Genomic DNA, 19978 nt, shown 5'->3' on the forward strand with positions numbered 1-19978 from the left:
TAATTAATGTTTGAGGATAAATCTTTTAGACATTTGAGATGCATTATGACGTTAATACACCATGGTCTCTACATTCACCAGACACTTTCTGAAGTACACTTTGCTAGTACTGGGTTGGACCTCGTTTTTCCTTCTGAGCTGCCTCAATTCTTTATCACACACATTCAACAAGGTGCTGGAAACATTCCTCAGATATTTTGATAGCATTGCACAGTTGCTGCAGATTTGTTGACTCCAGATCCATGATGAGAATCAGCACATCCCAAAGGTGCTCTATTGGATTGAAATCTGGTGACTGTGGAGGCCATTTGAATACAATGAACTCATTGTCTTATTCAAAAAATGATCTGAGCTTTGTGACATGGTGCATTATCCTGCTGGAAGCAGGATAATAGGTACACTGGGTACACTGCGGTCATAAAGGGATGGACACTGTCAGCAACAATACTCAGATAGGCTGTGGTATTCAAACGATGCTTAGTTGTTATTAAGGGGTCCAAGGTGTGTCAAAAAAAAAAAAAATCCCCACACCATTACAACATCACCAGCAGCCTGAACTGTTGATACAAGGCCATGCTTTCATCATATTTACTTCAAATTCTGACCCCCACCATCCAAATGTTGCTGCTTTTTCAGACCATTCTCTGTAAACCATATAGATGGTTGTGTGGGAAAATCCCAGAAGATCAGCAGGTTCTGAAACACTCAGATCAGCTCATCTGGCAACAACAACCACGTTACATTAAAAGTCACTTAAATTGCCTTTGTTCCTCATTCTAATACTCAATCTGAATTTCAGCAGGCCGTCTTGAGCATGTCCACATAGCTAAATGCTTTGAGTTGCTGCCATGTGATTGGCTGATTAGAGAGTTGCATGGAGTTAAACAGGTATACGTAATAAAGTGGCCAGCAAGTGTAGAATAGACCTAAAAGAGTATGTATTCAATAACTTAAGGAGAATCAGTCTTTTTGTCTTGCTGGGAGTGGTTACCACAAGACATTTCCCAATGATTATTATGGTTCATGACAGCAAAATGAATACAAAGAGAGCCTTTATTTGGCTGTTGCAATACAGTACGGAACACATAACCCACAAAGCTATCAGGGTCATAAGGAAAGCAACTAAACACAACTAATGAGGGCGGAGCAGACAGTCACAAGGAGGGAAAGGAACGAAAGCAGGAAGCAAAACCATAACAAAACATGAGAAAACGGACTTTCATAGTAAAATAAGATGTAACCAAAAGACTCACAACTAACACTGATAATTAAGACTAAAACTAAACACGATGACAAAGAAAGTTCAGCACAGAAAGCACGAGGACGTGGAAATCACAGGGACCATGACAGAGATGAAGCCCACAGATTCCGCCCACTATGATTATCTTATCATATCAATTACCCCAACTAAAGCTACATAATAAAGGCTTCTCAAACCTGTCAGAATGCTGGCTGCTTCGCAAAAGGTAACAAAGCACAATTGCACACCACAGCACCAGCAAAAAGAGCTTTCAATGACCTCAAACGAATTCTTCCCTCCAGCAAATATGCAGCATGTCATAAAATGAAATGCTGCATATTTGATGGAAGAATCCCTTCACTACAGCTGGATATGGGCTTCCAGTGTGCCCAGCCCACGAATCAAATAAAAATAAGGGATGAAACTGAAAACTTTCAGGGGTTTTTATGGCATTTCATTCATTTAGTAATTAACAGATGTAGTCTCAGTTAGCCATTGCTACATCCTTTCAGCTCTCATGATTTGTGACTTTAAAGTGTAAAACAGCAAACTATGTGAATATTCACTTGAATTTGTCAAAGTTTAGGTGTGGATGTGAGTGTGAAGTGTGAGTGTCTGTGCTGCCTGTGATGGCATGGTGATCTCTCTGGGGGTTTTTGCCCAGAGTCAGCTGGGATAGGCTCCAGCCCTCAGAGTTGAATAAGCACTTGCGAAAATTGGTAGTCAAGGAAACAGGTTTAAGCTGATGCACCTTTATATATTTTAAACTATATAACGATTTAACATTTCATAAATAAAGCAGCTTTTGAATGTGGTTTCATCACAAGACACTTACAGTGTTTGCTCCATAGACTGCTTCAGGTGGCCTCACTAAATTATTGAAGGATGCTGAGAGAAAGAGGCTGGGTTACCAACCAAGACAAGTGAGAAACTGAACCAAGAGCCCCAAGTTCTCCACCTGTCATTTGGTTTCTGATTAAGAAACTAGCCTGGCCACCAGGTCCCATCTTATACTGGAGGCTGCTTGCCAAACTGGTTTCAGTATTATTTGAAACACAGTTAATCATTTCATTTCATATTATGCTCATTTATTAGAAAGCTCCACCAGAGAGTTGACCGAAAATGAAGTGAGAGAGATGAATTAATGACATGCAAACCTGGTCCGTGTGCTGAGCCTGTCCCCATATGGAAGGGATCCAGGACCTGGCTTCAGGGGCAGCCCACGTGGTGCATACATCTAATTAAAGTCGAGTTTAATCTGACACAGAAAATCAGGGATCAGACACCATTATTAACATACTAGTAGTTTTTTTTCTTTTCCTTTTCATCCATCCACTTTCTTCCCTTTATCCAGTTCAGGGTTGCCGGGAGGGGGGCTGAAGCCTATCGCAGCTGTCATGAAAGGAGAGGGGTGGATACTCCCCAGACAAGTCGCCAGTCTGTCGCAGGGCTAACCCACAGAGACAGACAACGATTCACACTCACATTCACGCCTACGGCCAATTTAAAAACACCAGTTACCCTAACAAGCATATCTTTGCACTGTGGGTCATGGACACCTTCTTACTGTGAGGCGACAGGGCTGCGCCTTGGTCTGAGCCAGTGATTCCCAAATGCTAGTATGCCTTGAGGGAAGCCCAGGCGTGCTTTAGGATTTTGTGTAAATGTGAATTCACTATACTAGTACACATCAAAGGGACTGATGGTGAGGAGGTTAAATAGATCGCCTTCTTGCGCCGAATCAACAACAGTCGCCTCAAGGCGCTTTAACACACTGTAAGATAAAGATCTCAGTGTTCGAAAGAAAACCCCAACAATAAAATCTATGAGCAAGCACTTTGCGACGGTGGGAGGAAAAAACATCCTTTTAACAGGGGGAGACCTCCGGCAGAACCAGTCTCAGGGAGGGGCAGCCATCTACAGATACTGTACTGCAAGTGTGGTATCTAAAGAGTCTTCCTCTGGCAAAAAGAGTGGACCGTATTTCAGATGACAGGCTATTTTCCATTTATGCCCAAAGGCCACAATCTGCACAGTGCTATGATAAACACACAATACTACACGTGTGTTTCTTTTTTTTTTTTTTTTTTTACTGACCTATTAAAAAGTTCAGGAAGCTGGTAAATTAACATGGACAACAGCAGTTTTCTCAACCACAGTAAGCTTTATTGGCATACAGTCACATACACATAATAGACTGGCATCCACCGCGTGTTTTTCACTAAAATAAATGACCCCTCCGGGAATCAATAGCGTGTTTGGCAGCTGCCGGAGACAGCCTCGGTGTCAGCCGGAGGGTGCGACGCCGCCTGTGGCCGGCAGGTGGGGCCGTAGCAGCGCTGCTGCTCGGTAGTTTTCCTCTAACGTCTCCGCTATACTCACGGCCGTGACGTATTTCCTGGGGCTTGTACGGACCACTCAGCCACACACCAGAGGGTTATCATGACTATTTATAACCAGCAGTTCTCTGTTATCAGTTTTTCTGCTGCTTCGTCGTGTCGTCGTGGGTTCTAACACCGTGGTGTGAGACAGCAACAAGCCGTACGAAGCAGGATGTAAAAGGCAGCTGGTAAGTTGAGCCGTCGTTAAGTTTCCCGTCTGCTTTTTTAGCTCGTGTCGTTACTTGTTCGGGCTGCCAAGTTTACCGAGCCCTCGGTGTCAGGACCACCGGGTCCCTAACACAGGACAGAACCGGACGACGTGTTGATATTATTTATCCCGGTTGCTGTCAGTTTGTGGGTGTCTGCTAGGAAAAAAAAAAGGGGGAGATCTCGCACACACAAACACAAGCTGAGCTGACGTCGACTGCGCCGCGTCCGGTTTCTGTGGTTGTTCCTGCGGAGTGGAGGAGAAAAAAAAAAGATTGTGGCGTTCGGTGCTGCTCGGTCGCTGTGAGTAGTAAAATGTGAGGAAATGCTCGCCAGGGGCGGATAATAGGAGAGAGGGGGAGAGAGAGAGCGAGAGAGGGGGAGAAAAAAAGAAAAAGGGGAGGCACCTGTGAGGCAGCTCTGCCTACCGCGGCGTCAAGTTTGCGTTAATCGCGGCGCGGTACAGTTTCAGACATATTTGTCAAGCGCCGGAGTCATCATCGGATCAGCTCCAGCCGCTTGCTTGGACTCGGAGCCAAATTATGACAGCGTGTTGTTGTCACGGACTTAACCTGTGAGGTGAGTTAACCGACCGCAAACTCGCAGCAGCTCTGCCGTCAGCTGATACACGAAAACCTTTCAACTTTAGCTCGTAAACATCAAAGCGTTTTGGCATTAAAGGCCTGAGAAAGAGAAGTTTTTCCTCCTTCCTGATCCGTACTGCTGTTAATCTCTGCTCCCTGCCGTCTTCTGAAGGCTAAGTACTTGTTGTTGCCACATGCAGCTTATAGGAGATCTTTGTTTTAGCTTTAATATCCAGTGAATATGGAGACACACGTGACACGTAGATTCTTTTGAGTAATGCAGCTTGGTTAATCAGCTGATGTTACTTGGCTGTTGCTGTTAATTTGGCACTCTGGATATAAATATGAGTAGTTTTAAATACTGTTGGGGTGAAGTTATTAACCTCTGTCTGGCTTGCTGTAGTTTCCATTTAAATCTTGTACAGTTAGACATAATCTGCATTAGCTTTCTCTGGAAATCTTTTGTGGGGGGTGTATAAATTGACTGTCACACTATATGCCGCTATAATCATGGGAATTGACCTGCTTTTGGTGTGCATCTGTGTGGTTACACCTACTGCAATTTTACCTTTCTGCTGGGGGGAATGTAGAGCTGCTCATTATTATGGATAAACATGAAAACAAAGTTGACATGTACCAAATTGGGGAAAACACACACACACACACACACACACACACACAATGCATATTGTTCTGAATGTGAGCATATAACAGACGGCTTTATAGATTTGAGCAAGATTTCTCTGGCCAGAACGGCTTCTTACTGGAGTTTATTGGTGTACTTATTTTCTCAGGAAAACTGAACTTAGAAAGGGCTTTCTGTATTGGAGAAAATGTTATGGAAGTGTTTATATGATGCATTAATGCTGAAATTGCTGCAGGAAGTCTGGAGAAGTAGTTAGATGACAACATTGGAACAAAACACTTGTTCCCGGGGGGTGACGGTGGGGGACACACAACTAATTTTTTTTGTATGGTTTGCAAGCAGTCTAAGAGGGCAGGCTGAGAATTAACCCTTCAGTCGGTTTAACAATAAAAATTCAGCACGCTCACAAAAATGATAGCAAAGCAAAAGATACTCTGTGGGCCATGGAGGTTGTTTTTACCCGGTAACACTGCACAGATGATGAAATGTTTGGTTATAGTCGTATGTCTTAGAGGACGGGAAATGCAAAAAAAGGGAAAATGGTGAAAACATGCACCCTGGAGAGAAATAAAAACCTGCTCCTGGTATTAGAAGCCTGTATTCAAGAGAATAAACAATAACAGTAGAGGTTTAACATGGATGTTTTTCGTTGTTCTCCTGGCATCTTGACTAAAGGCTTTCATTCTTGCAGCTGTGCCAAGTTTAGGTTTAACACAGGGCTCGTTCTCCAAAGATGCACAGTATGTTTTTATAATTTTTTTTTTTTCCTTCCCCCTCTGTAAGCGCATGTGAACCAGCAGCGGTCCCAAAGCTCTCACAACACTAGTTTTTTTTTTTTTTTTTTTTTTCCTTTTTTTTAAAAAAATATTTCAGATATCCATTTCAAAAGCAGACTTTATCTGAGTTGCTTAGTTCTTCAGTGGAAAGCTGTGACAGAAAAAGTTAACAGTGCAGTTACACTTCCTGGAAATGCCATGAATTCTGTTTTTCTGTTTTATTCAGCAGTAAAATCTATGTGTCATCCACAGGAGGAACACTGTTCAACCATGTTATGAGTGTTGATGTTGCATAGTTTGTTTACCAGAGAACACTGTGCAGCTTCCCTGTTGGCAACTTGTGTGGAACACCGCAAACGCAGCAACCAACCGATCTGAGAAGAGTCGTAAATGAGTCAGTAGATATACAAAATAAATGTTAAGAAAATCTTTGTTTTGTGCGCTTGAATGAAAGAGGGGGGGAAAAAAAAACGGGTCAATAGATCATATTTTAAAATCAAATGCTGACTATTTCAAGGTAATTTGCAATAATATTTATGATGATATAAGGAAAAACGAACATTTTATTGGTGATTGCAGCTTGCAGGCAGCCGCATTTATTAGTGCATTTTCTGTCCTCCTCTTCCAGTGAGGTACTGTCACTGATGACAATTCAAGGGGTGACTCTATTGCCACAAGGTGCCAGCAGCAGCCACAGCATTGTAGTGACACAATAAAAGTCAAACGCAAGCATAAAAATAGCCTAGGTTGTGTTTTCCCTGGAAAAGTTAAGTAAATGTACAGTATGACTTCTTAACACTTTATTTTAACAGTAATGCAACTTAACCTTGTAACGCTTCAGGAGCTGCACAGTATTGTTATATGATTAAATTGAAAGTGAAAAATATTTTCCACCTGGAATGTTGTTTCTTGGGTCGAGCTTTTTAACGAGTTGCTTTTCCACCATGCAACTGCATCAGTAATTTCTATTCCACTGTTTGCTCTTCCTGTTATATGGAGTGTAACTAGCGAGTGCTCCAGCGATGCTCGGTTGAATCATTTGTTTACTCTCTGGGGTCGCATATCACCAGCTGCTTGTATCTCTTCCTTGCATGCCATCTTAGCCTGGTTTTGTTTTTTTTTTTTTTTTTTTTTTGCCTCAAGCGGTGATCCAAGTTTGTTGTTTCCACCTTTTGGCTGGAACAGTTTTCTTGTGTATTTTGCAAAGTCCTGTGCTTTGTTGAAGGTTTTAAGTACTAAATTGTCCTCGGAGGCTGACACATGGCTCTCACTCTCAGACATGACTGGGGTGTTTGTCACTGTTGGGCACACTAGAGAACATAAGTGCATTGTATATCACTGATATCATCATGTTGCACTTTTTTTTTTTTTAATCATGTAAAAAAAATTTAAGTAGGTTATTTTGAACTTGTTGATTGTATTCCCTGCCGCTCCCAAACAATCTTTATTTGATTTGAAGCATTTGCTTTAAGATTCCAATCTACACTTTCAGAATAAGTGGCTTCAGAATAAAAGGTCAGAGAATTGCTGACTTTTGCTTGTAGACAGTTGTAGAAAGTAAAGGTTGATGGGAATTCTTGCTATGATTCACCAGGGTTCACACAGGAGAATATTTTTGACTTGGGCACTTCTCTAGTCCAGTAATCTCTTGCAATATTTAGCAGGGGGCACTAATGTAATTGTTATGATGTTCATAGCATATTCATAAATTAACTTATCAGTACTATTATTGTTATTTCATCACTCTGCTACACACACAGCTTATTATCTTCAGAACACTCTGGGGGCTCTTTGAGTCTGCCAGCACAGAAATATTGATTTCATGTGTGTCACAATGTAAGAAAGGACCATCATTACGAGATATTTGAATTTCTTAAAGGGTCATATGGGCTAAATGCATTTAAGTTCATTTTTATCTCATTAAAATGTAAACAATAAAGCGATGAGGTGTAAACTGTTTTCCTTTTTAAATTGTCCTGATGAGATCGGTAATGAGGGCGGTATTATCCTTTGAGTTTAATGATACTTGGCTAATTATAATATGGTGCAGTTTTGTTTTGTTTTTTGTTTTTTTCTTCCTGTAATAACCTGTTATCGCAGCCTGACATATGGTATCATTTACCGTGGTAACACTAAAAACCACTCGCAGCGCAACGTCTTTGTCTCTCTCAGACTGTAAAGTATTTACGCAAAGGTTGGCCCGCAGTGTGTAGGTTTTCCAAGCTGACATTAAGGAAACTGAGTGGTTGAGCGCTGAGGTGAGGTCACAGGCAAATGTGCTTTAAAGAAGGTGCGTCTCAAATCAAACAGAGCACTGGGATCGGCCACTCGCTGTGTACTACTTGCATTAAAGGAAAGAAGACAAAGTTGAGTGAGTTATGCTTTAGTATTTGACTACTTTAATTTGAAATATTGGATAATTTTTAACCTGATAAATACTTATGGTAATACTGGTTTAAGTAGCTGCCAGCTTTGATCCTTTCAGAATGATCCACACAGGAGCAAACTCGTGTCTATTTCAGTACAAAGTGAGTGGGCAATTTATAAAAAAAAAAAAAAAAAAGTAAACATGTAATTAATATGGGGTGTTTGGATTAATTTTCTTAATTTAGGTAGATATTTCCATGTTTGTAAAACAAGCTTAAGTGCACAGGTAGGAAGAATTAACAGGCAGTGGAGGGATTTGGGTGTTTTGAGACATATTTCTGACACCTAATTTGCTCTGCTTGGTTTATTATATATGTCGCTTGTTTTATTTATAGTTGTCTTTGATGCGAAGGTATTTATGAAATGAAAATCTACTCTTGAAACACCCTGACATGGATTAGCAGCTTGGCATGTCAGGCACAGCCAGGCTGACCTGTTTGATAATGTTACCTGTAGCTTCACAACACACTGAACAAAGTCTGTCAAAGCAAAGGGATGAGTAAATGTCTGGACTTTGACTTTAGAAGTGCACTTTTAAGTCCTCACCTCTTGCGGCATGTCAGTTCTACATATGCATTACTTAGCTTTTAAATGATAGATGCTGTTAATTCAAGAGAGTTGGCATACTTGGTATTAGCGTGCTGTTTGTGTTGGGCAGTAAAGTTACCTAAGACTTGTTGTGACAGCATACGGCGTATGCCAACACAAGATAAAGCGTATGAAAGAGGTTATACCAGAAGACTTATGTATTTCTGAATAACAAGCTATGTGGGCACAGCCACCATTGTTCTAAGAACATTTATATGTAACTACTGCTATAAGGTTACTTTTTTAATATGATTCTTAAAGGTTTTTAGTTGCATGTTCATTTTTACTTTGTGGTAGATATAAACCTACCAAAACACACACTGAAAGTTGTTCATTTAGGACAAATTACTGTTACAAGTATTTTGACATTTGACAATGTATAGCAGGTTCCTGAAAAGTGGCCTTAAGCTGTGTTCACAGCTGAATATCAGGTCTTGATAAGAACAAAACAGTGAGTAGATGTTCATTGAAAAGGTTTATTTACCGCCACCAAGGAGGTCATGATTGATTTTTGATTTGGTTGTTTACTGTTTTTTTTCTTAGGCTTACTCACAGTATTACAAAAGTTTGGGCATTCCTGACTTAGAAGTGATTAACCTTTGGTGTCGATATGGGTCTGGTTCCAGGAATTTTGGAAGGACTCTGGGTTTCTGATTTAAATCAGAAACCCAGAGTCCTTTGTTAGAACACCAAGACAATGTCTCGGTGCTCTAACAAAGAAAATGTAACAAACTAATCTGGATCCAGATATCTTTCTCAGTTCATGCATGGTATGGAGAGAAGTATCGGATTGTTCTTGACGATCATGTATCAAGGTCTAGGTGATACAGGATGTGGTCCAAGCACTATAGGTAGGATAAAAGTAGGGTCATAAACTGATAAACTAGGTTATATTTGTACATGAACTAGGACATGTTGACATCAGTGCTACAAAATGAAAAGCTTGGAGCAGGCAAAGTTTAGTCACTGTCTGTTGCTTAATGGGTGTTTCTGGTGTAAAATCCTGACATTTTAAGATAAGTTGTCAACCCGTGTCAAGCAGTTGTGCTTATTTGGACTTTTTTCTTGGATGCTACCTAAGTGAAGTGGTTTTGGCATGTCCCAAACACCTCACTTAGGAACATGATGCCAGGGTAGACTTAGGAGAAATTATGTTGTCTCTTGGATGGTTTGGAAACTCCTCAGTATCCCCCCTGGGAAAATCTGTAGGTGGTGGTTCAGGACAGGGGAGTAGCATCCCTGCTTAGATTGCTGCCCCACCATTTAAACCCAGATAAGCAACAGAAAATGGATGAAAAATAATAAAACTTTATATACACACACACACACACACACACCCACACACACACACACACACACACACACACACACACACACACACACACACACAAATATGCAAATATTCATATAATAAAAGTATTGTTAATTTTATTTGTGATGTTATGTGATGAGTGGCTTGGATTGGTGAGATATTTTTAATGTGAGACTCTTTGGTAACACTATACCTAAAAATGACAACTCAATTTCCCCGCCATTTCTTAACACATCATTTGTGCTTCACAGTAAGCTGCCCAGGGAAATCTTGAAGAGCTTGTTTGTTCATTTGGAGTGTCGGTTAATTTCGAGTCTTTTAATTTGTTGAATGGCTAACACAGGAGAGGCTGTAACACCTGCGAAAGGATGAAAAGCTCTGTCCCGCAGCAGAACAGATGTGATGGAAAGTCAGAATAGAAGCACTTTATTTAGTGCAGTGTAGTGAGCTTGGGATTACAACAGAGTTAGCACTTTGGATAATGGTCTCAACAGCCACAGCCGACCTTGACTCTAAACAACAGCTCAGAAGTAAATTGTATCAGCAAACAATCACCACAAGCTGAGATCTGTGTCTCCGTTCACTCCGGCTGCTGTGGCTTGATAAGATAAATTGCTTTGTCTCATTCATAAGATTGTGTTTTAGATGTTTTCCAGTGTGTGGCTGATAACGCATCAGTCAGCATTTTACAAAGAAATGGCAACACTCAAATCAGAAACATTTTTCTCCAACACTTGATGTTCTGTCCTTGGCCTCAGCCATTCGGTGGCTGCCACTGCTATATCAGACATTCAAACTCCACCCTCAAGCAGCTCCTTCACCTCATACTGAGACTGGCTCTGCTGTGATTTTCCCCCAGCATCTAGGGCGTAGTCTAGCTTTTCCAACCACACTTCTCCACCTCTGTTGCCAACTCAGTGTACCTCAGCATTTTTCTTTTGTAAGCCCTGTCTACTGTATCCTCCCACGGGAGCATAAACACCAAAATTTGCTGCTGCGTGTCTGACCGCAACATCATTTCGGGCCTGGACGTGCTGCGCTTCCTGTGGGATTATCAGATGGCTGTGTTTAGTTGTGCTGCAATGTGCGTGGTCAGAACTCCTGTTAGGGTGGATAAACAAAACAGATTAACATATTTAATGTGGTCGGTCTTCATTGCAACACTGCAACAGTCGTTTACAGCACAATTTAAAATCTGTAAACTTCCACGCTAAGCTTATTTCTTTCTTCCTCTTTATGGTCCTTATTCCACCAAATAAAGGAGGAAGAAAAGATTAAAATTGAACTATTTGCGCTGTTTTTTTTTTTTTTTTTTTTTTTTTTTTTTAAATCTTCTGTTAGTTTAATGCCTTATAGTAGCTTGTTTTAATACCATGCCTTATCTGTTCTTTTTCTTTTCTTTCCAGGTGAGTTGTGACTTTCCCGCGCTTTGACGCTCCGTGTACCTGCATGTACTGTGAGCAGCCCTGGCCTGTCGGAGAGGCGCTGTGCTCAGTGACTGTGCTGCACTAGGGAACCCATGGCTGCTGGCTATCCATCTCCATCCATAGGCCGCAGGCTCAGGCTGCTGGAGTTGCTGCTTGGGCCTCTTTTGGTGTTGCTGGTTTGTGGGCTGGAACCGATACAGGGTCAGAAGGTCTACACCAACACATGGGCTGTCCACATACCTGGAGGTCAGGAGGAAGCTGATCGAATTGCTGGTAAACATGGATTCATCAACCATGGACATGTAAGTAATAACACCCCCCCCCCCCCCCCAGCATTTCCTGTTCCATCATTTTCATACAGGAGAGTCAAAGTCCTGAAGCACTCATAATTAGGGGTTGTACAAGGGCCATGTGAAAATGAAACAAACCTCAATTTGACTATGGAAATGCAGATCTTATCTGACTGCTGAATCACTGTAGAAGATAGAAGGTGGGCTTGCAGCTATTATACAGTGTGCCATTGTTATGTCTAATCTCTGACTTGGTAAATTATGTTATTATATTCTTTAAACATTTTTAAAATCATTATGAGATGTTTCTTGATGATTTTGGTGATTATTTTAAAAGCCATTGTTTTCTGGCTTGCTGTTGGCTCAGCAGTCTGGGAGCAGACTCTCATATCGGAAGACAGGCCCTCTAATTTCTTCACATTGTTGATGATTCTAGTTAAAACTGGTTTTCTGTCCCATGGTCCATTGTGTAACTATTGTCTTATGTCATGAAACCATTATGAATTTCCCATCCTAGCAGTGCTTTATTATCATGAAAGGGATATTCTTTAAAAGCTGCCATTCATGCAATCACGGTGTTGTGGTACTGGTTCTTCAAGAAGCCATGATTATCCCCCCCCTGATTGTTTGCTACCTTCATTGTGAATTTCTTTTGTGTTAGGAGAGCTTTGTGGTGAGCCAGTTCAAACAGGGTAAATCTACAGTACATAACCACACCTAAAGCAGGAAACAAAGAAACAGATTTGAAGAGTACAAATGCCTCATAGCTTTTACTGTGTATATTCCTAAAACTGGACAAAAAGCTAAGGTACTGTACTACTTTCTTTTATGGTACTGAGATATATATATATATATATATATATATATATATATATATATATATATATATATATATATATATATATATATATATATATATATATATATATATATATAATTTTTTTAATATGAGAAAGCTTTAAAATAAAGGTTTTACATTGTCCATAGTTTTTGAGGCAGGGAAGATATGGCCAACAACTTACGGATAATTATTTCCTGTAATCTTCAGGCAAGTATTCCTCTTTATGACTTCCTGTTTGGACTCAATGGAAACCAATAAACAAAGTTATCCTTTAGCTTCATCATACCCTTCCCTTGGAAAAGGAAAAAAAAAAAGGGGGTGGGGGTTAATTTAGTCTTTTGCGTGTCTTTGTCTTGTCTACTTTTGAAAAGCTGACTTGTTATGCATCAGTAGTGAACAGTGAATCCAATGGGGAGGAAAAAAAGCTCAACAGGTTCCACCAATGGGTAGTAAACCTTGAAGTCAACATAGAGTCAGTACAGTACAGTATGAAATAAATTCACAGATGTGAAGTGCAGACTGTGGGGGGGAAAGTGTCTAAATGAGTAAATAACCTCCTTTTAAAATTGTTTTGTCTGTGTGGTATAGTAATTATTTTATTTCTTTTCTGAAAAAAAATGACTGCCAACATATCTGCGGAAACTGGTTTTCAGACTTCAAAAGTATACGCAGTCCATCTAGATGTGTGTCAGCCACTTTTTATTATTTTATGCAGGATAAAGTAATTTTATAAGAAGATATGATGGATCTCTGTCACGTGTCCATTGAAAATTAAACATTATTTCATTAGTTAGAAAATTTTCTTTAACAGTAATCAAATTATTAAAAATAAACATTAAAACTATTTAAATTCAAATCATATACACACACACAGAGTCAAAGAAAAATCAGGTATTTATGCAGATGTTTAAGTTCACGCAGCCTCTCCCTGTTTTCAGAGAACAATATTCCGCACTGCACCATATGGTAGTACTAGTCGTGACTAGGAATGTTATTTGCGCTCTGAATCACAGCATGAAAACTAGTGAGTAATCCTACACATTTAATCCCCTAACTATGTATTGGCTGTGGATAACAAGAAACCCAGACAAAGCAATTACACCCATGTAGTTACAAAACTGCACCCTGGAGATGAGGTGCTGTGTGGTTTGGCCTGTCTCAGCAACTTGCTTAAAAGATTTTATATTTTATCGAAGGAAAATGGACTGTTTTGTGTAACCTATGCTAGATTGATGTGGTAGTCTTGATGCAGCATCTAAGATGGGGAAAAAAAAAAAGGCAGAGCATGGGTCTGTCTAACAAAGCACGTCTAATAAAGTTGGCTGGAAAGATGCTGAGTAAAGCCTTGAAGTCTGAAACATGAACTGAATGAAAAACAGATGTTCCAGGTTTTTACTTAATCATTTATCGTTCTTATTAAACCTCCCTTTATAAGTTCAATCCCCAACACTGTATGGAAATTTTTTTTTTTTTTTTTTTGAGAGTAGGTGAGTAAATACAACTCAGTAATGACCCACCACACTGCTTAAAAAGGCAGCCGTGATCTCATGTGTTCTCCAGAGAGAAATACGGCAGCCATCTTATGCTGCTGAGGAATTCCACCATTACCTGTGTCCTAATGTGCGCATGCTGGGCTGCTGGCACCATGTGAAAAATTGGGTTTGACGTGTCAAAGAGAAATTGAGATGGATAACTATTCATTACTAGAATTAACTTCCTCTTTGTGCACTCAAGGTAGCGTTGAAAGGACAAAAAAAAAAAAAAAAAAGATGGATCAACAAGATTAACCTGTTTCTAATGATCTTGTATTAGCAAAGGTGCAACAGAGAGTCAACAAAGCAATGAATAAATTGTCGGAACATTTCATTTTTAAGAGGAGGAAAAAAAAAACCCAAACTACGTTTTGTTTCATAGATTCATGGTTCACATGTCTTTATAATCGGAGCTGCTGGACACACAAAGAGGGACATTCAGAGGTGCCACCTTGGGCTTTGTAAAACAGATGATTTCACAAATGCCTTTTTATTAAATCAATAATTAGTTGGCAGTAAAAATTATCGCTCATTGCAACTGTAATTGAATTGACTGTTTTGGACACTGGCTTCAGGAGACTTCCAGTAACATATAAACCCTTAAAAGTAAATGACATGAAACAGTCACATCTGTTCAGTCCTTGGCATTTTGCTGATGAACTTTGAAAGGCTGGCTATAACCATAAGTGATAACTAAAAGAAGGATGCTCTCATGCTCGGCACTAACCCTGATGGCATAACATCACTGCTCATTGATTAAAATGAAGTCATTACTTCAGAGACGGAAACAAACAAATCTGTTAGCTCTTTCTGCCTACAGCTGATTGGGAAGTGAGGGTTGCTGTGTGAGCCATGTGTGGCCAGGCGTGGCATGTGTGAGCTGTGGGGCTGTGCTTGTGGCTCTGTGTGCAGGTGTTGAAATTAAGCAGGGGAGCTGGAGGGGAGGATCAAAGACTGCAGCTGGGCAGGTTTTATAGCTCTGATGATGGTTGTTTTTATTTCGCCTTCACTCATTTTGTTCACTCTGACATCCATACAATCTCTCCTTTAACCACCCCAGATTTTTTTGTGTTACCATCGCTACACATGAGCATGTTGTCATGTAGGAAAGTCGATTATGTTACATTTTTGTCCAATCCAAAAGCCATCAGTAGATGATATCAGTTTAAGTGTGTTTGTGTGTGTCCCATTCCAATCCCTTGCACACCCAAAGGTAATTAGGAAAAAAAAAAAAAAAAAAAAAAGAAACCACATGCCTATTTTGATTGCTTTTAAAGTGGACAAAACGGGTGGGGGGGGGGGGGGGGGGGGGGGGGGGGGGGGGAGGGTGTCACATGAATGATGCCTTACAGCCACAACAACAAACAGGTGGGTTAAAGTGGTTGAAAGGGTCATCTGCTAATCAAAAGGTTAGTGGTTCAATCCCCACTCATCTAGATAAAGTGTCCCTTGGTAAGATACTGAACCTCAAAGCACCCCTGGTGTGCTTAAAGGCCAAGATGAGTGCTGTATGATTGTGTGTTTGAGTAGCCCACTTAACATATACTATTAAATTTTCAGGATGCACAGCGGGTTATTTCGAATGATGACGATAATAATCTTTTTCTTAATTATTATTTATTATTATTATCATTATTAGCAGTAGGCAGCTAGCTTCTTGTGGATTGCTTGTGAGTCTTCACGCTTGAATGGAAACTTACACACTGGGGCTTTGTTCTACCTTAGCATCTACCATACAGTGCCAGTTCTCCACTGTTACATTTGCTAATCATACTGCTAAGAATCTCAGGCAGCATCTGTGTAACTCTTAACTGTATATCAACACAACAAAAATGCAGGCGGCAACATCTTTAGACACAGTTACCCTCTACTGGCATGTTCAAAAGTGGCACAACTGAACTGGCAAAATAAAACCAACCGGCGATGGACCGACCCTAGCATGAAGATGTTTTTGTAAACAAAAAGATTTGGGAACAAATCTCAATCTACTTATGCTACACAATACACTGCATTAGTTGAGTAGATTTGTTTGACATCAATTTGCTTGATGAGATTTTCTTTTATGTAGTGTAACTCCATGCTATAAACTGCAGAATCAATTGACTGCGGTGCATTGTGTGTCTTTATATGCTAGTCAAATTTATGACTGCAGCTACGGAGTACGCTTCCTTTTAAGTAATCTGCGTGTCATGTGTTGATCTGTAGATTTCACAGACAACCAAAATCTATCCAGCCAGAACTCAAAGCACTGAGTCAGCTGTATTTTTTTATTTATTTATTATTAATAATAGTAGATAATGTTTAACTTTTGACATTTTTCTCATTCAGTTCTCAATATTTGTATCCTGACATTATGATGGTGCTGTTGAATCAGATTAACTCTGACATGAAAATGTGTTTGTGTGTTTTTTTTTTTTCCCCTCCTTTTTGTTTCACACAAAAACATCCACCCAGCTGGCTGATGTAACTCGTCAGTGTTTCTTTGTTGATGCTATTGCTTCAAGTTGCATTGAAGGTAAACTTCACTTGGAGTCCAGTTTGTTTTTCTGTCACTACTAATCAATCAAACTGTGGCAGTTGGGTTTGGATGTTTTACGGTGCAAAAAACTTTAAAGCTTTGTTGCCTGATGGCAGCAAATCATGTAAAACTCTGACACACTAAGTGCACCAACTGTCAGAATTGAGTTACACTTCCACTTTGTGCTACCCCTTACTTAGCTGACATATGGCTTTATATGCCCCCCCCCACCCCCATCCTCTCTTCATTGTTAAAGTAAAGGCATTACTATAAATGCACCTGAAATTAACCAGACTATCTCTTTTAAAAGTAAAAGGTTGCTGTGACCAAGTGGTCTGCGAATAGATTACACCTCTCACTTTGACATTACATCCAGATTATAGGGCCATTTAAGAATAAGGAGAATAATTAAAACTAAGTCAAAGTAATAAAATTAGCAAACTGCTGACTCACACTGTGGTAAATGGGTATTAACTGCAAACTTGAGTCTCCGGATGGTTATTTTACATTTTAAAGCTCTTTTTCTTGCCCAGATCATCAGACTTGCACAGCATTTTATTTCAAGGGGACCTTAAGTTTTCGTGCCACATCTGTTTCAATTGCTTCTCCTTTACGCTTGTATTTAAATAGTCAAATGGGATTAGGGTGGATTGCTATTGGTGGTAAGATGTGATTTGAGAAGGAGGACTGAAACAATATTAAGAATAATTGTAGTGTGATCTGTGAATAGGATCAGATGGAATAAGATCAGAGAGATAATTAAAAAATGCAGCAACAAAGGCAAAATTATTCATTTGATCAGCTGAACCAGTGCTGTACCTGTCTTTTTTTAAATGTCACGTGTTTTGTAGCATTGGGCATTTCTCTCTGAGGCTTGTGGCTTCCACCAGCTGTGTCATCTTGTTTGCTAAAGTCTCAATATTTAACTAGTTTCTGGAAATGTTGCAGGTCAACTTTCTTGCTTTGTCTTGCATCGTCTTGTATTCATGACATATTTCTTTGTTTTGTTTTTTGCCATTTCATGCTGTCACTAAAGAATGGGGGAAGTTGGCGTGCCATTATGCTGAATTTTAACGTGTGCTTCCTTGATGTTGTAGATGTTAACGCAGTAGTGTTACTTGCACAGAGCTTGTGGCATGTTCTCGTATTGAGCGTCAGCAGCACATCAATAGCACCTTTTCCTGCCTACTCCTCCTCCTCCTGGAATGTGAAAGTTACTGGTGTCCATTAATGCTTTATTTATTTATTTATTTTTTTAAAGATTTGAAAATTGAATTATTATTTTTTTTTTACTTAGGAGCTCCCTTTGATTATTCATAAACAGAGGGTAGAAGAAAAAGCTAATGAATAAAGAAATTCTTTCACTCACTTCAAAGCTAAAGTTTCCTCAGAAGCCTGTCACTTTGCTTTTTTGTGAGCAGTAGTTTTACATTGCTGGTGGTGGATAAAAATGCCTCTGTTCTTGATGCTGATCTATTTAGAGACCAACTGCCTTCCGAGCTTGTTCTGCTGGTCTACCCTAGGGCTTTGCATGTAAGGGAGGATTGTTTCTGTATACTGTGCTCTCACTGTACTCCGTGGCACCATCTTGGCCTGTTTCTGCTATCTAATGTGCTCATTTTTTCCTCCTTTCTGATGTGGTTAGACCCCCCCCCCCTTTCCTTTCCCTTTTTTTTTTTTTTTTTATTTCTAAAAAAAAAAAAAAAGATGATTAATTTTTCTGTACAAGATTAAAGGCAGAACAAAAAAGATGGAAATTATCTCTAGTTCTGATGAAGTGCATGTGACGACAGTCTCCTGTGTATCAGTAACTCATGACACAGCAGCAGAATTTGGGCAGCCTAAACAGCTCTTCAGTCTCGCCCACAGTTCTTAGTTCAAAAGATATAGCTGAATTTCTAATCTTTTTTTTTTTTTTTTTTTTTCCCCCACATCAGTTTAAATTTTTTTCTTAAATTATTACCGGCAAATTAAAACCTTTTCCTCACAGGGCTTAGCAATGAGAGGTATTAGAATATTTTTCACCAAATGCTTTATTGCCAGTATAATTTGCATGATGACTTTCATGCACTGAAAAACCTCCTTGTGATTTTTAAAAAGTGCAAGGCAAACTGGAACTTGTACTTTGAAGGCCAGTGTTCTCCAGTTCTGGTTGCACTTTTTTTGCACTTTTTCAAGATTCATTGCAGCTCGTCAAGTACTTGGTGTTTGCAGACAAGTTGGTGTCTTCTATGCAAACCTCATCAACCTGCTAGCGAGCAATAGTGCAGCAATATATTTGTGCCTGATTTTTCACCTACTGGCACCAAACTGATCGGGAGTCGTTGACTGGGCTCTAGGCCTGTGTGACTGAGGCCTCGCTGCATGGTCATGGTCAGAATGCAGTTTATCATAGATTTGAAATGACTTTTTTTTTTAGAAAACCATGAAAAATAAACCTTTTTTTTTTTTTTTTTTTTTTTTTTTTTTGTCAAAGTTTTTAAAGAAATAATAGTAATGAATAACAAAATGTCAAATCCCATTTCCAAGTACATAAGGTTACATTTAAGTGGAAATGATGAGCCAGGTATACATTCTAACTTTTTTTTTTTTTTTTTTTTTTTTTAATTATCCCAGACCTACCATATTTCATGGAAAACATTTGGCGTAGCTGCTTAGAGATTCTTTTGGTTTGCCTTAATTATGTGTATTGGAAGTTTAAAGGTTTGCAACAGTGAAACAGTTTATGTAACTACTGTAATATGCTTACACAGAATAAAACATGTCACAAAGTATGTTTACACTGATCCATAAACTGAACTAAAACAAGAGGTCGGACTAGTTGGACTGACCTTAGTGACAGAGCTCATTTTAAAGTAAGAATGAGCTTGTTTCCTTTTACTTGAAGAAGCTTCTATGAAGCAGGGATACATTCACTTATTCACATGTGATCAGTGTTTGTTTTCCTCACTTACTGTTCTCTCATTTTTTTTTTTTTTTTTTTTTTTTTGGATCAAACTTTGTCGCACTCCATGAACATGAGTAGATTCTCATGGTTTAATCTTTGATGAAACTCTGTCAGCAGTGCTGAATGGTTTGATTATTAAATTTGTTCAGTATAGTATTGCGGTGTATGTAGTGTCTGCGACATGCAGTGAAGGCTGTTTTCTTGACTTAAAAAGACAGTTTGTCTTTTTAATCCGGGCTATTTGAAACAGATTTTACTTAAT

General features: G+C 39.5%; 1 protein-coding gene across 3 annotated transcripts in view; it reads left to right on the forward strand.

Annotated features, from left to right (window-relative positions):
- The first annotated feature begins 3617 nt into the window (after window positions 1-3617).
- furina (furin (paired basic amino acid cleaving enzyme) a) overlaps window positions 3618-19978 on the forward strand; it is a 78542-nt gene continuing 62181 nt past the window's right edge. Inside the window, exons 1-2 of one of the 3 annotated variants that reach the window (XM_030726430.1) lie at window positions 3618-3809; window positions 11568-11890. In XM_030726430.1, the coding sequence (XP_030582290.1) occupies window positions 11681-11890 (210 nt within the window). In that variant the 5' untranslated portion in view covers window positions 3618-3809; window positions 11568-11680. Of the gene's footprint in view, window positions 3810-4278; window positions 4408-8296; window positions 8363-11567; window positions 11891-19978 lie in introns of those variants that run through there. The other 2 variants (XM_030726431.1, XM_030726432.1) reach the window with 2 other exon arrangements.

Source organism: Archocentrus centrarchus, chromosome 3 (genome assembly GCF_007364275.1).
Source record: "Archocentrus centrarchus isolate MPI-CPG fArcCen1 chromosome 3, fArcCen1, whole genome shotgun sequence".
Lineage (NCBI taxonomy): Eukaryota > Metazoa > Chordata > Actinopteri > Cichliformes > Cichlidae > Archocentrus > Archocentrus centrarchus.